We start from the raw sequence: 16136 nt of genomic DNA, 5'->3' as shown, positions 1-16136 counted from the left end.
TATAATAATTGGAAAGCTTTCAGAGCTTTCTGAAGAACTGTTATCCAGTGGGCGGTTAGAACAATTACAGTGCACAGGGCCAGAAACCAGATGGAGGCTTGAGGTGGTTGTAAGTGCAGGCACAACAAAAGACAGGCAATTGTACTGGTGTTGTTAGCAGCTGGCTTTACAATAGTACAAAAGAAAATGTGTAGTTTTTATGTAACACACAGTCAAGTACATTCAGGATGACAACATTTGACACTTAACTCTCTGAACTGACGACTGAAGTGGTGTCAACTCTGCGAAAGAGAAAGAAGTGAAAGTGAAAGAGAGTCGAGTCATCATAAAAATGATTTTATTATCCTAATTGTTATCAGAGGACGGATATCAATTTTCACTTTTTACAATATATTACTATCATTAGACTGATTTATACATTGTTTTATATATTAATAACTTTCAAATAATTTTGTACATGCTTTTGGGACTGACATTCCCTGGTCAGATGAAGCAGAAAAACGAGAAAAAAGGCACATGATTGCTCCTGTCCACAGTGAGCAATACAGTCCAAAGAAACAAAGAACTGTCGTGGTTTGTGTGAGTGCAGGTGAAATGCCTCCCGATCAGATGATGGGCCGTCCCTTTGAAGCCTATTACATGACTTGCCAAGGCAGCACAATATGTCCAAAGCAATTTTCCACATCACAGCCCAAAATAATCACTTTGATGTGGCAATTGACGACAATTATATCTTCTGATTTGGTCAGATGCACTCAGAAAAAGAAAACAAAAGACACACCCACGCACGCCCTCTCTCTCATCTCTAGTTTTACAGTAAAAATAAAAGAATTACTGGGATGTTGAACCACTTTCGGGGGCAGCACTCAGGTGTCTTGTTACACTGTTCTATACATGTAGCTGAATGTCAGAAATGTGGGCCATTTCAAACAGCGCACACAGCTCAGTGGAACACACGAATTGATCATATTCTTCTTTAACACTCAGTGTTGGAAGCTCTGTGGCCTGAGGGTAGCTCGGTGTGCAGTGCAGTCTTGAGTGTGAAATACCACACACTAGCACCAGCAGTCCCTGCTCCTCTCTGAACTGTCCACAGTTGGAGACCCAAATTCCACTTGAAACAGTGCCCAAACTGTCTCAGAGGTTGTTCTCTGGCTTCAGTGCCTGGGATGCTTAATCCAGTTTCGTATCATCCACTTCTGACCAGAGCATCTCTGGACCACCAGACGAAGGCCAAAGTTGGCATCTTTGGACATTTCTACCTCCAAGCATCGACCAGTGTCCCTGCTGATGATCGGTCCATTCTGCAACAACAACACATGGAAATATGACCGAATTCATGCAATAACCTTGAGGGGAAACAGATGGTTGCAACACTGAGAGTTGTTCACAGAATATGGCATCAATAACAGTTATTAGACATTCAGTAACATTTGTGTCACTCTCTTATTTTAGCTTTCTCTACATTTGGTGTGTTTGAAGTGTCACAGTGTCTAAGATCGTCATGAAAAGAGCAGATCGTGTGTTTCCTTTTTTACCTGTGTAAAGTCCCAAAGTCTCTGGGAAATCCTTGAAACTGCATCGCATTTTTTCAGACTGGGAGTTCGTCCTCTGCCATCGTCAACCAGACATTTTGTGTCAGGCAGGAAGGTGGTCGACCCCAGGGGTCCTAGCTGGAGAAGCCCCTCAGTAGAGTAGCGGGCCAGCTGCAACACGGAGATAACCAATGTGTTACACTGCCGGACTCAAGTACTGTAGCAGCAATCATCAGCTTTGAAAAACAAATACTCGACTTTTTAGAGAGCACCTCAGTATCAGCGGGAACCACAAGCTGTAAATGTGCTACTGTGTGACAACTGAAGTCATTGTGCAGTGATGCTGTTCAGACAGACTGCAGTAACTACAGAGGCAGAGAGCAAGAAAAGTTTTTTAAAGCTTTGGCAAACAGAAAGGTTGTGATGCTTTCATTATAGGATAATACACAGAGGATGAGGATACAGTGCTGTACTCTGCCTTCAGATAATGTTCCCAGAATACAAGGGGAAGTCCTACCTTGTATCTACCTGTCTCAACAAAACATGTTCTTTCAGCTTTATTGACCATTTAAATTAGTTTGGTCATAAAAATGAACTTTATTTTGATTATTAAAGCCAATATCTTCATCTTTTATGTATCAGTGTCTGTGTCTTTCATTAATATTAATATTAATACTGAAATCATTGTGAAAAAATAATTTATAATACAATACGTTTAAATGTGTGATTTAAACATAGTGTAATCACAGCATATTCAGAAGCTAAGATGACAGCTATTGAGCTGCTATAATTATATAGTTAAACTTGTTTCCCTCTGAGTGTTTTTGTCCACACTGATTGGATTTAGATGCTGCCTCGTTATCTACAGGATGGCAGTACATCAAAATGTTTTATTTAAAAGCAAGGAAAAAATAACTGAATCTAGCTAGCTGTGGCTATATCACCAGCTAGCTTTTACTTTGCTCTTTTGCTTTAGCTTTCTCATTGGCTGTTTCTCTGAATGGAGCCTCCCAGAGTCCACTGCTTACTAAACCAGGGTGTAGTTACTGCAGTTTTGCCTGGTTTTTAAGTGTATTCTATAGTAACTGCGAATTAACAAGCTGGTAGCATTAATAATATTAATATGGTAAAGCAGATGCGAAAAAAGTCAGATTGAGAAAAATGTCCTACATTCAAAAAACAAGACTGTGTTTCTGTGTTGTTTTGTAGAATATGTCAGTATAAAACACTGCATGGAAACCACAGTGTGCAGCTGATTAATAACACAGCATTTCCCCAAACCTAAACTTGATCCCTCGCTGTTTAATCCTGCACATGAAAGGCTCTGTGACGATACGTATCTCTTACGTAAGGATACATTAGAGATAGCATTGGTTATTTATGGGAGTGATCCCCTCTGAAAAATTAGATGGCAAAGATAGGGAGGTCTTCAATATGACAGTATGCCTGCTTTGAAGGGGAGCACACATACAGCACATGACTGTCCTGAATCTCAGGGTAGGTATGTTATGTTATTCTCCAGTCCTGGACGGAATCAATGCAACAGAATGCCTTTGAATCCAGACTGTTATGAACAATGTGCCCTCCAGTGCTTTATTGATGAAAATATGCTGCATCGTTTTCTGTCCCAGTGTGATTGTTTTCCAGTCTTTAGGAACAGGTTTCTGGATTAACCCCACTGTAAAAGCAGGCCCTTGTGACTATCATCAATCTCTTAAAGCTTCAAATGTAATATGAAGTAGTATGAAAATCTGCTCTTGTGGTATATTGATATACAAATAAGCCCTGTTCAAGTACCTTTGTAAATCAATTTCAGCATGCAAAACTCTCTCCACACTGATATAACTTTGTCTGAGTGGAGGGTTTTGGAGCACGGATGGAGAAACTAAACCTGCGGTAAGTGGCCTGTGTGGGTGCTGCTCCTTGTGAGGAGAGAGAATGCAGGGGGTTTGTAATCCAATGTTCTGCCCTAAAGAACCACTCGGAACAAATAGGAAAACAATGAAGTGCCACTTTCTGTGTCACTCAAGGTTCACTGGAGCAGGTTGGGCTGCTCATGAGGATGCTGGTGAGGATCATTCTTTGCACTAAGGAATGGCAGACATCTATATAACCACATTTCAAACTCTCAGACTATAATGCAAGACATGTAACGCAGTGAACTTGTGCTAGTTTTCTCAAGGTAGAAGCCTAAAGGTCGTCATGGTTTGATTAAGAAACCTTCATAGAATTTTGTACTTCTGTCTTGGGTCTTTTGGGGTTATATCTCTGTAAGCAGATTTATCCGTGGTGTAAACTGTGACTGGGCACAAGGAAAACCCTGATAATCCCCACTAATACCTGTTTACAGTTCAGTCTGGCAGCCTTTCATACGCTAATACATTTAAAATGGGACCATAAGAAATAATTAAGGCAAGGAAATGATTCTGCCAAGCCAATTAACCTGTGACTCATGCTGCAACATTAGACGCTCCATTGCCTTCCTGCCATCGTAAAAGTTTTGCAGCCACTTTGGAGGTCAAGCTAATCACTTGTTTCTTAATTAGCTCATTAATGGTGCAATGCTGTGACAATGTAAATATAATATGGAGTGTTTGCCCATTGCACTGGGTTGTAATCTTCACATTTCTACCTTTCTAGTTCCTTGCACCACCAGGAAGTTCAGTTTTTGCCACAGATTATAACAAACGTTTTAAGAAGGGCTCGGCTTGGGGCCTCAGCTCTGGAGGTACAGCATGTGACTATAGTACAATGTAGCATGGGAATCTGAGTGAGCTTCCAACCTCATCACAATCTTATATAGGGGAGACTTAAGAGGCCCCTGAGCATAACTGGTGAAGAGGGTGTCCATCAGCACCATGCACATCACATAGCTGGGATTCCTTGTAAGAGGGAACGTGGTGGTGCAACAACCAGTGCTCAGGCAGTTATTGGTCATTTGGTAAAAATGTCTTCCTTGTTCATCTCACAAACTTGTGATTTTGTTAACAACAACAAAGCAAATACTTGAAACAAATGCAATAATAGTGCTTAAAATTTAAACAGACAGGAAGACAGGAAATACGGGAGAGAGTGTTGGGGAGAGACAAGAAATAAAGGGTCCGGCCCCTGGGAGTCGTACCAGGAACCTGCTGCTCAGGGCTCATTATGCCCACATAGTACATGCCATAACCACTCGGCCATCGGGACCGTCACTCTATAAATTATTTTGATGGCCATTCTCTTGCTATCTGTTTTCCACAGCTGCCTTATGCTGTATGAAAAGTTTTTCCTTCAGTTCATTAAATCCCTGCAGCCGTCTGAAAGCAGCAGGACACTTATGCTGATAAATTTGTGAGAAGTGCCACACCAGAGCTCAGTGCCATCACGCACCAGCCACTAAGTTTACTTCAACCACATGCAAATGACATAATTCTGCTGCAAAATAAAATCACACACATTAACGCACAATCAAAGAGGATGGCTGAAACTTGGTATTCTGCCTGTTTCTGTGGGAGATTTCAATTTTGTTTTTTTGTTTTGTCACATTATTTATTATTGATGATGAACTGTTTACGACATGAGATACAGTACAATTATGATATTGTTGAATAATAAACACCCTCATTGAACTATTTTTCTTTTTTATAATTTGTTTCTACTGCTGTTGTACTAAAACCACCAGCCTTTGGCTGCAGATCTGTGGTGCTGTGTTCAGCATCCAGACAGCAGCACAGTTTCCTGAAGAAGCATCTTTCCATTTGTTGAGCTACTGACTTCATGCTTCAGACTTCATGCTTCGTTGTGATTGGCACAGCCGTTTCAGAGACCAGTAATGCTACTGGCTGTGAATGTATTTATTAATCATCACACCCTCTGATCTATATTCACCTTCACCCAGGACCATTTGCACTTTGCACTGCTGCACATACAAGAACCATGGAAAAAGATGGATTATTACTTTAACAGACTACTGCCCTGTTTATGTGTATGTGTGTGTGTGTGTGTGTGTGTGTGTGTGTGTGTGTGTGTATATATGACTAGAGCAATGATGCAGCTTCGTAGTTCCTCCTTCCATGCTTTCACTGCATTATATTATTGGACAAAGGTGAGACATTATCTGTGATTTAGATTTCCACTGGGAGAGCCGGCAGAAAGAGACTCATTCCTCAGAAGCACAATAAAGATTTATTCTGGTCAATTACATTTTTTCATAAGTAAAAGGAGCAATGGTAAAAAGGAATGCAAAATCACAGCATCCCATGAAATTGAATTCGGCCCGCTCACAGTAATGTCGGCCATCACTGTAATCTAATGATACAAAGGCACAAAATTAATCTCCATTTGTTTATTTCCCCTGGGGATCAGGATTAAAAGAGTCAGTGAAGCTTTACATTACTGGACTCCACTAAGCTTTCACTAGAGGAGAAAAGAGAGACCAGTGAGTCTGGTGTCCCTATAATACACCGTCATATGACGGATAATGAAGATGTCACCAGCAAAAGTAGCAGTTAGGAAAGGCTGCTAATGTAGGAGAAAAAATGATGCATGAATAGCATTTGCATGATTTGTCTTTGGGATTGTCTTTTGTTTCTCTGCACAAAAACAGAACAACAGGCTCCTACCCACAGTGTCCTGGTATCTATTCAAGTAAAGGTTATACTGAGTGCACCTTCTTTTTTCAGCAGCATCAGCTGTGTGTTCACATAATTACATGCACTCTCACCTGGAGTGCCCCAGTTTCCCAGTGTTTCATACTGAGCAGCTCAAATAGAGTCATTGCAGATCACCTGGCTCATTTTTACCTTGTAGTACAGTCAAATCAGCATCTGAGTATTATTAAGCCAGTATAAACATTTATATATATGTAAAGTAAACATGAAGCCCTGCAAAGATATGGTTCATTGTTATGCCAAATTGCCAATTCTGTAAAATATACTGTATTATTTGAGATTTACATTCTCTCTATTTTAAAACAATATATCCATGGCTAGTTCCACTCATTTATATGAATTCTCTAAAGGAATCTTTGTTTTGAAGTCTTCAGACATGTCTGAAATCAAACATACAAATAAAGAAAAATGAATGTGCAGGGAGATGAGAGAATATAAAAAGGCTCACTGATTACTTCTGCCAATAAACAAATTCAAACTATGTCTATATATACGTGTTATGTAATAAAAAACAAGTCTTAAAAATGTAGATTCAAGTATTTTTTAAAACATTTGCTTCGAGACTTTAAGAACAGTCTAATTTTAACTGCATGAGAAAAAGACTTCCACAAGTTAGGATTCCCCTTTTCATGTTAAAATTGACCTCTGCTCATGAGACGGAGATTAGACGACTGAATGGATGAATAAGAGTGATAATTAGTAGAAATGATCTTGAAGATTTCCCTTGTTTAACTGCATGTTGTACTGTGTATACATTTTTATAATTGGAAAAATTAAATATCATAAATTGTAAGAAGTTGAAAATAAAGAACTGATGGGGTGGAAGGATTTAAGTGGGTGTGATTTCTGGAGCAGCAAACGTTTATGAAGAGATGTGAAAAACATGCTGGCTCACACTAAGTTGCAGCATGAGAAGTGAGGATACACTTGACAACAAAAAAACTTACTTTCCCAATCATAACAATAGATGTGGTGATTATTTTACTAACAAAATCAATGTGTGACTCTTCAATTTAACCTCCCATGATTCTGCGGCTCAGTCTGATTTGAGGAATTAGATTATCATCAAGTGATTAATTTTTCGAATATGTTTTTAACCACTGAAATAATATGGTAAGACACACACATTCATATCTGTTTATATGATCCACTGAGGTTATCACTTTATATTTAAAGATATTATATAAGTCATGGTTTCGTTCATTTAACATATAGTGCAGATACTATACTATAGTATTTATTAGCGCCGTAACTGAGCATGTTGATTGATGCTTTCACATTTCTAAATAAGTGTTAACGAATTATGGAAGCACATTTACAATCTCATTTCATATTCTCCAACTCTAATACCCTGAATCTGTTTTGAATCTTTATTGTCTGCAGTAGTGCTACTTAATCAAGACAGGAGGCAAGGGGCCACCTTGACATGTTTCTCTCTGAATGGAAAAAAAAGATGAGTTTATATCATGTATTTTTTTCCCAAAGCATTATTCACTACAGTCTGTTCAGGTTCTCTAAATTAAATTGACAACTTCAGCTTTGACTACAGAAGGCCACATTGCATACATCTGTCTATCTTCATCTTGTATGCTATTTCTCTCCTTTATTTGCTCCTACACACAGGTTACACCCACACAGGTTTAGAGGAAGTGTCATGTTGTGGTGTGTAATGACCATGTTTGATTATTATCCACCTGAACCTCCTCCAGTTTCTGTCTGTTTTAGGCAGTATACTGTTAGCATGCTAGTTAGCTTAACATGTTAGCTGAGGCTGTAGCTGTTGCTTAATGATTCTTGGTTGAGAAATGTTTAAATGTTATAGTTATCCAGACAAAATGCAGCTCTTCCATTTATTTCTATATGTTCAAAGGGCAGTCTTGACTGGTCCAATATGGCGGCAACGTTGATGTGTTGGTGCCTGGGGTGAAACTGAAGAAGCCAATTGCAAGTCTATGCGTGGACTGAGCAGCATGCTGCTAGTGAAAGCAACATTCAACTTTGAAAACTTGCACATATGCAGGGCCTATTAAATCCATCTTGCTAGTTCTCCATACTGACATAAATCTGTGGAAATTGACCTCCAGAAAACCTTTTTACGTAGAATATGAGTCCTGATTGAATCTACCCTCACACTTATTTCCATTTACAGCATGTACCTCCTGACCTCTAATCCACTGTATTTGCAGTTTATTTGAACAACTTCACTGGTCATTTGGTGTATCGTGTTATGTCTTGGGTGTGTCTCAGCTGTTCTGTTAAAAGCTTCAACTGAGATGTGCATGAAAGAAGAGTGTTTATATTTAACAGGACGGCAAGTATAAAAAAACCAAATATTAAAAATTACACATGTAGTGTTATTTTGGAAGAATCAGCGCTACATTGAATGACTGACAGCTTAATTAATTTCATTATTGACTGATTGGCATGAACACAGTAATGAACATGAACACACAAACGGTCCAGAAGTGTGGTCTAACCTGGGAGGACATGCCGTGGCAGGGGTAGAGGATAGCTTTGTCGTCGTCCTCAGAGCCCTGGTCTAGGCAGTAGCCACTGGCCTTGCTGTTCCTCACCTGAAAGACAACACAGAGATACAGTTACTTAAATGAGGAAGGGAAAGGCTCAGGTCTGTGCATGGCCATAAGGACTATGCTTTCTAGGAGCATTTTAATTTCAATGTTATGTCATTTCAATGTAACTTTATCAACGTCAATTCGGTAAAACAGTGGCTCACTCACAAGAAAAACAATCAATTACCATGACCAATACAATGAAAAGCAGTCCCATGACGATCACTCCAGTCAGAAAGCTAGGGGAAGCTATTCAATTCAAATATTTCTACATGAAAACAGAAAATCAGAAATAAATGCAAAAGTCAAACCCTTTTTGTTGGAGCAGTTTCCCACCACTACTCAAAAATGACTTCCTTGTTACTGGCTGCTGTGGTTACATTTGCCACAGAATTGAAATAGAAAGAAAAATTGCCAATTGTTTATTTAGCATTTCTCTAGTCTCTTGAATCTGACCATTTTATTCCTGAGTGCCTGTGCATGTTACACTGCCTCCTGTCTACCAGATCCACTGTGGCCTGTTCACACAGCAGAGTCTTATATCATCTCAAAGTCACGGCCAGGCCATGATAGGATATCATTATGCAGTGACCAGTCCCAGTTCAGTCTCTCTCTCTCCTCCAGGCCTCCAGATGGTGGTGTGCACTGAGCATGAGCTCCGGCTCTGTGTGATTTGAATGCATACGGCTTAATTTCCAGGTTGTGACATATCTATCATGTGCTGTTGTCAGGGAAGGTTCCACTCGGCTGGTCTGGTCAGCATGGCCGAGCATGGCACTGATCTTCAGTGACAGATGAGACTCACTTCTGCTGCGGCAGCTGTGTGGTAACACAAGGTAAGTGTTTCCCAGCTTGTCGACAGATCTGAAATAGTGCCACTTAAGTGGCTGCCGCTCCAAGGAATCCATTAGTTGGGTGCAAGAGCCAAAACAGGCGGCAGGAGAAACAAAGGAGGGAGTAAATTCACAGAGCATTGATGAATCTAGAGGTTAATTTTGATGTATTCTGACATTGCACTTGGATAGCATATTGATTTTCCTCTGTTTTTCATTGTTGAAATTGATATGAGGAAAAATGGTGCACTTCAGCAAACCTGAAAAGAGTGTCTGACTCTGGAGTGTGTTCAATTCTTCAGTGTCATAATCCTGTTTTCTTCCCTCACTGTGCCGAGTGCACAGCCAAGCCCAAAACAATCAAGTTCGATAGGAAAACTAATAAGTGCTTAATTAAAACTCATTATGAGGAAATTGCATCTAATCCTGTGTGATGATGCTGCATTGCTATAGCAACGCAATACTAGAGATTACCAGCACCAATAGCATTTTTCTTGGCAAATTCCGATTTCCGATTTTTTTAAGAGTATGACCTCCCAATTCTGATATTGGCCGATACTGATTTGCTTTCTAAGAACTATAATGGACAACTACATCAACATTTTGAAACTTTTATTTAATGGGAAAAAGAAAAAAACATCTGTTCATAATAAAACTGTGACTAATAACTATTAAATAACTAAGTGAAGGGCCCTCTCTCTGTCAAACATCATATAACTGCTGTCTGGTTACTTATCACTTTTCAGACTGCTCATCATCGATGGATGATTATTATTATTATAATTGATGGCCATAATCCAAGGCACAGCAGCAATGTGGAGGTGTGGACACAAATGCATGTGAGCTGCAGCAGTCAGCGAGGTAGTCCTCATGTACAGGGGAGGTAAGTGGTGTGGCGCTAGTTTTAGCCGCTTTGCCTTTGCTATCTTCTTGAAGTTGGACGAGGGTGATGGTGTTTCAAACATCTGATGAAGTTTGTTGTTCTGAATGTCTTCCTCCACGGCTTACTTTGGCCTTACAGGTGTTACAAATTGCAAGCTTTGCGTCTTCCTCACTCACGGTTAAGAGCTTCCACGCTGACGGCATGTTGTGTGTGTGTGTGTATGTGTGTCAAGCAGTGCTGTTGTGTGCAAGACTTGAACCATCGTGTGGCAAATGAGTGTAAGTTTGACCGGCACAGAATCGGATATCTGAGACTGATCGGCCGGTCACCAATCGTAGCTGATCACACAGAAAACTGTCTTTTTCCGATCACCAGCTGATCGATCGATGCATCTCTACGGGATACCTTTAGCTTAGACTGGTTACAATGAATTCATATTTATTTTTCTTTAAAGTTGTGGAGGGTATGAGCCTCCACATCTGCTCATAGCAGCAAAATAAAGTAGACATCAACTAGCTGCTGACGTCTCTGTCAGACAAAGGTTTCTCAATAAAGACACCAGACATTGAAAAGATCCTGATAATGCACAGCTCACAAATTAATTAATAAGTTCTCACTGACTCATTTTCTGCATTTATCATCTATGGAATCAAATTAGCTTTCTCTCTATGCATCCTATTCAAACCACAGCTCTGTAATAGAATTACAGATGATGATATAGCAAAATTAGCATGCAGAGTATTTCTAGTAATCCTGTTAGCAAGTATCTTTCTCACCTCGCCATATGTGATGGTGTTGTTGTAGATCCGCATCTCTGGGTAGACGTGCTCAAGGTACCAGCGGAAACTCCGACACTGCAGCCTCTTCCTTAAGGCCAAGCGCTCTGAGACATCCCCGAAATCAACCCCCGGGTTCTGTTAGCAAGTGGTACAAAACAAAGACGAAAAAAACTTCTTATCCAGCGGGCAATTTACTTAAGAACGTTAAGAGAGTGCGAGCTTCTGCAGAAACGGAAGACGCAAGAGTGTTGAGGACACAACAAGCATTTAGTTAAGAGATGGATAGATGTGCCTGTCATGTGGGACCATCATTGTTCTTTCATTAGACATGATCTGTGCTGAGCAAACTCTAATCAGCTGCTTAATTATGAGCCCTCACGGCCCTGCCTGCATTATGGAGGTGGCTTCCCAAATTGATTGGGGGAATGCCTAATAGCTGCACTGCCTGGCACAGAAGCCTGATCCTGACACACACACACAGTTTGTGCATGGATATGCAAATATACAATATGTGCCTTCATATAGACAATGATGTAAAAGCGCGCACACACACATGCACAGACACACACGCACAGACACAGACGCACACAGACACGCGCGCACACACACACACACACACACACACACACACACACACACACACACACACACACACACACACACACACACACACACACACACACACACACACACACACACACACAGTGTTCCCAGGCCAAGCTTTCTCATCAGTTCCCCCTCTCTGCTGGAACCTGCAGCCAGCTGCTAAACTTGCTCTCAACATCTGTTCATAATGAATTCTAGTTGGAAATACACTCTTTATTTTTTGGTTAGGAGAAAGTGCCACTAATAAATGAAGTCAATTTCAGTGAGATGTTTGGTATTTGGACTTGAGGCCAGGCCACTGTGGTGCATCATATAGCCATCCCCCACCAAAGTAATTGTGCCCTCAGCGGGGACCTTAGACAATAACAAGAATCTGTGATCGTGTGTATGGGCGGGCTGGGAGGCGAGGGAGGGGGGTAGATGGAATAATCGTAGCGTTAGGTCTTTGTACTGTACACAAAATAACTCTGCACCACAGGACAGCTGGGGTAATAACGTGCCATGCCACTGTGTTTGTAATTACACTGGAGAAGGGATGTGGCCCGATTGGCTAGTTTGTCAAAGTTGCACCCCCCTCACCACTCCCCAACAAGTCCTCTATACTGCACACACACACACACACCCACACACAATGGCTACAACCTTTCCCCAGTCGGCACTTCCTACCTGCACTTAGTGCGTTTTCATATAATGATGTTTGTGCCAAACTTCTAGACATGCAGGCGTCAGCAGCATCAGACCTGTGTGTGACTGCTACACAGCCGCTTATTGTTTTGTTCTGAACAGCAGTGTGTTGTTTTGGACAGTGTTCTGAGGTTTCCACTGATGTCCTTCACTGACAATCATCTCAGTCTGCATGGCTGAGGAGGCAATTAGGATTCAACATTAAACTCTTTATTAATGGGAGTAGCTGTTTATTATTTTGAAGCCCAACTCAAAAGACCCTTGAAAGCAATTAAGCTGGACTGATGTGTATGAAAATAGACTGATTAGATATGAGGCTCCTCTCGTTCACTTGGTGCACCTCTCTCATCTGTTTGGAGTCAGACTCCACCGCTTCCTCACATTGCCTTTGCTCTGCTGCCATTGTGAAGGTCAGGTGGGATGAAATCTGAATTTTGAATTTCTATTGACTAGAGTCTCCAGAGACCCGGCTGCATGTCTGAATGAGAAAGTGAGAAGGGAAGAGAGGGGGGCAAGAGGAGCGTGATCTAAGATGGAGGAAAACTTACATTCATGGGAATATTCCATGCCATGTAGACGTGGGATTTGTATTCATCCATCCAGACCTCAGCGGCCCGCAGGGCATTGCGCTTGGCGTAGTAATCTATGTCATTGTTGTAGGGCTTCTTGGTGCGCTCGATGTGGGCCACTCTGGCACATGGCAGGACTTCCATACTCCCTCCACACTGCCACACCTAGACAGCAGCAAGACAGAGAAATACTGAGTCAGTCAATCAATTGCGGTATCCACAAGAATTCCTTTACCGAGCTCTTTTTAAATACAAACAAATATAAAGGAAATGCTGGAAGTTGCTTCATTTCCACTTCATGGGTGCAGTGGAAATGAAAGTCTTCCACAGCCATCGTTTACTAGATTCTGATAAGTCAGATTGTGATCACTTTAAACTCAGCATCACAAAACAAACATGTTTTTTTGACTGAAAATCATCCCTCCCCAGGTCCAAATATGATATCTTCAGGGGCAACGTCTTCACCATATTTTGGATATTTAGACATGTTCATATCTTGCCCCTATTGAGAGCACATTTAAAAACTGCCATAGATCAAGGTCAAACAAGCGTAAACATTAAATGTGATTAACAATAGCATCATGTTCATAACTGAACTTGCTGTAACAAATCATAGCTTTATGATGCAGCATAGTGCTTAAAATTTATATGAAGATATTTGTATAAACACACACAAATCTGCTGCTACATTTTCCAGCTCAGAAAAGAGGCAAAATAAAAATGTACAAGAAACGCTCCTTCAGTACAGAAAGGGCAGCAGAGTGTAGCATGCCCAATGGCCATGAAAAAAAATGTATTTTTCATATTTTATTTTCTCATCAACTTTTCCTTTTAGCTACATATTCATGGCTTAACATGGCACATGTGTTTGATGCTGCAATTAAGTGTCAATGTCTATTGTTTTCCGCTGAAGCAAGTGAAAGAGTGTGTGATAAATTGCTCTGTGTGCCTATGAACCATAGATACACAAGACCTCAGAGAGTTGCCTATGACAACCAGAAACCCCTGATACTATGCTGTACGGCATAAGGGATGATATAAAGCCAGGCAGTAAATATGTGTCATTTTGAAAAGCATCCATCACAGCAGAAAGTATTGATTGACTGTTGGCTGAGAGATGCTGTCACAGTCAACCGACATACCCAAGGTAAGAAAAACAGTGGCAGGCAGTCACATGGTAGTAAAACAGTCATTTCTCATAGTGCAGCAAAAGATTTGAATTTTAAAACTCTCTACAAAATACTGTGAAACATCCTCCATTGATATACAGTCTGCACTTCTATGTCGTGCTGTGAGAAAGTGGTCCAGCAGTTAGACACTAGTGCAACGCCATCAGAACGCCACAGCATATGGTAACGTCCTTCCAGACGTACAAACTGCAGAGGCTCCACCACCCACAGTCTCTTAATGATGATGGCCACAATGCGTAACAGATGTTCTGAACCATTAACTTCTCTCTGAACCCAAAACGGTACCCCCTGCATGGTGTTAAAGGAGAAGGCTGCTGCAGGACTATTTTCTCAATTAAGTCCTGAGTAAGGGTGAAGCCTGTTTCAAGCTGACCGTGCTGCCATGGAAGTAAACACAGCTTCTAGAAGCATGTACGGAGTAGTTTATTCAAACTCCCGAGTTTACAGCAGTGTCACTGAATGTTATAGCAACAAACACTGACGTCAGGTATGGGCCTTCTCTTTCTCCTCTTCTGTGCAGTTGTGTGACGAGTATGTTAAACCAACATAGAACATGACGCCGTCATGTAAATGCTCTGAAGATGATTAAAATGTATTTTGAGAATGTGGTTTAGGTATTAAGAAATGAATATGAATTCCCAGTTAAGACTCAGCTTTTCGGTTTCGTGGGATGAGAGATTGTAAATCTTAAGTAATAGGAAGGTGTGCATGAAAATAGCAAACAATATTTAAGTCTTTAGAAATTAAGGAGTACTTCAGCTTCATCAGGTTAATTGGGATCTACTAATGAAAGCATAAGACTGGCCATATTCTGTATTTTGTCAATGCTGTCTGACTTCCTAACTCTGTCAGTGGCTTGCAGTCCCAAAATTTATTGAGGACGTGAATCTTTAAAAACAGTTCAGGAATATATTCAAAAAGTAAAAAAATTATAACAGCTAAAAAAGTTCCTAACAGAGCAGGACGGTGTAGTTTTTAGCAAAGGTTACTCAGACAGGAGTAAACAGTGTGTCTGTCGGGGACTGTTATAGCCGTGGATTAATAGGCATTTGGTGCTCTAGTGAGTATTTCCAGCAGCAGAACGGTGTATGTGGGATTGCCTAAAAATAAACTGCAGCGCCCACGCTGATCGTAACGAAAGGAACGTGTCACCCAGGGAAACCAGTGTTACTCACTGATGTGGTTTTAATTGTTTTAACGGCCCTCTATAGCACAGAGGATTAAGATACATTAGGTTTCACGTGCACAGACAACACTTCTCAGAAGAATCAATGGTGGTTTTGAGATTTGTTGACAGTAGGAATAAAATTGACTATCATTCATCTTTTAAGTCTGTTTTTAAGCAACTTTTAATTATTTACTATACAGAATCACTTATCTGGTAATTAATAGTTTGTTCCCTACGTGTTCCTTGGTAACTACCCAGTATTTTCTGTATCTTATTATAATGTGTTATCTAATAACTAGGACACAATTGTTACACAATAACATTAGAAACATCATTTGGCTTTAATTCAGTTTTGTAACCGACAGTGTTCAGGCAAGCAGAGCCTTTGTTAAGATAGCAGAAAGCCAAATGAAATCACCAGAGTAAGCTGTATCAACTTGTGCTCCTGTGGGCTGGCACGACGTTTGAACCAGTAAGCCTTGAGCCATATGGCCAAGTGTACAGTGTTCATGGAAATGAGACACTATCAAACATTTACACAAGTCCCATTTATCATCATTTACATGTTCCTGTAATGCTCAGGGGTGTATGAAAGCTTGCGTTTAATTGGACATTAATAAAGGCATTTAAGGCATCTGTCCTCTGTTTTTCTCTTTTACCCTGAAAC

General features: G+C 40.6%; 1 protein-coding gene across 2 annotated transcripts in view; it reads right to left on the bottom strand.

Annotated features, from left to right (window-relative positions):
* Nucleotides 1-315: 315 nt before the first annotated feature.
* Nucleotides 316-16136, bottom strand: part of galnt9 (polypeptide N-acetylgalactosaminyltransferase 9) — a 98604-nt gene continuing 82783 nt past the window's right edge. For both annotated transcript variants that reach the window (XM_056377023.1, XM_056377022.1), the window contains 5 exons: nt 13091-13276; nt 11250-11387; nt 8665-8760; nt 1539-1706; nt 316-1304 (listed from right to left, as the gene is read on the bottom strand). In XM_056377023.1, the coding sequence (XP_056232998.1) occupies nt 1158-1304; nt 1539-1706; nt 8665-8760; nt 11250-11387; nt 13091-13276 (735 nt within the window). In that variant the 3' untranslated portion in view covers nt 316-1157. The remainder of the gene's footprint in view (nt 1305-1538; nt 1707-8664; nt 8761-11249; nt 11388-13090; nt 13277-16136) is intronic.

Source organism: Seriola aureovittata, chromosome 5 (genome assembly GCF_021018895.1).
Source record: "Seriola aureovittata isolate HTS-2021-v1 ecotype China chromosome 5, ASM2101889v1, whole genome shotgun sequence".
Taxonomy (NCBI): Eukaryota; Metazoa; Chordata; class Actinopteri; order Carangiformes; family Carangidae; genus Seriola; species Seriola aureovittata.
This window is presented reverse-complemented; position numbering and strand designations above follow the sequence as displayed.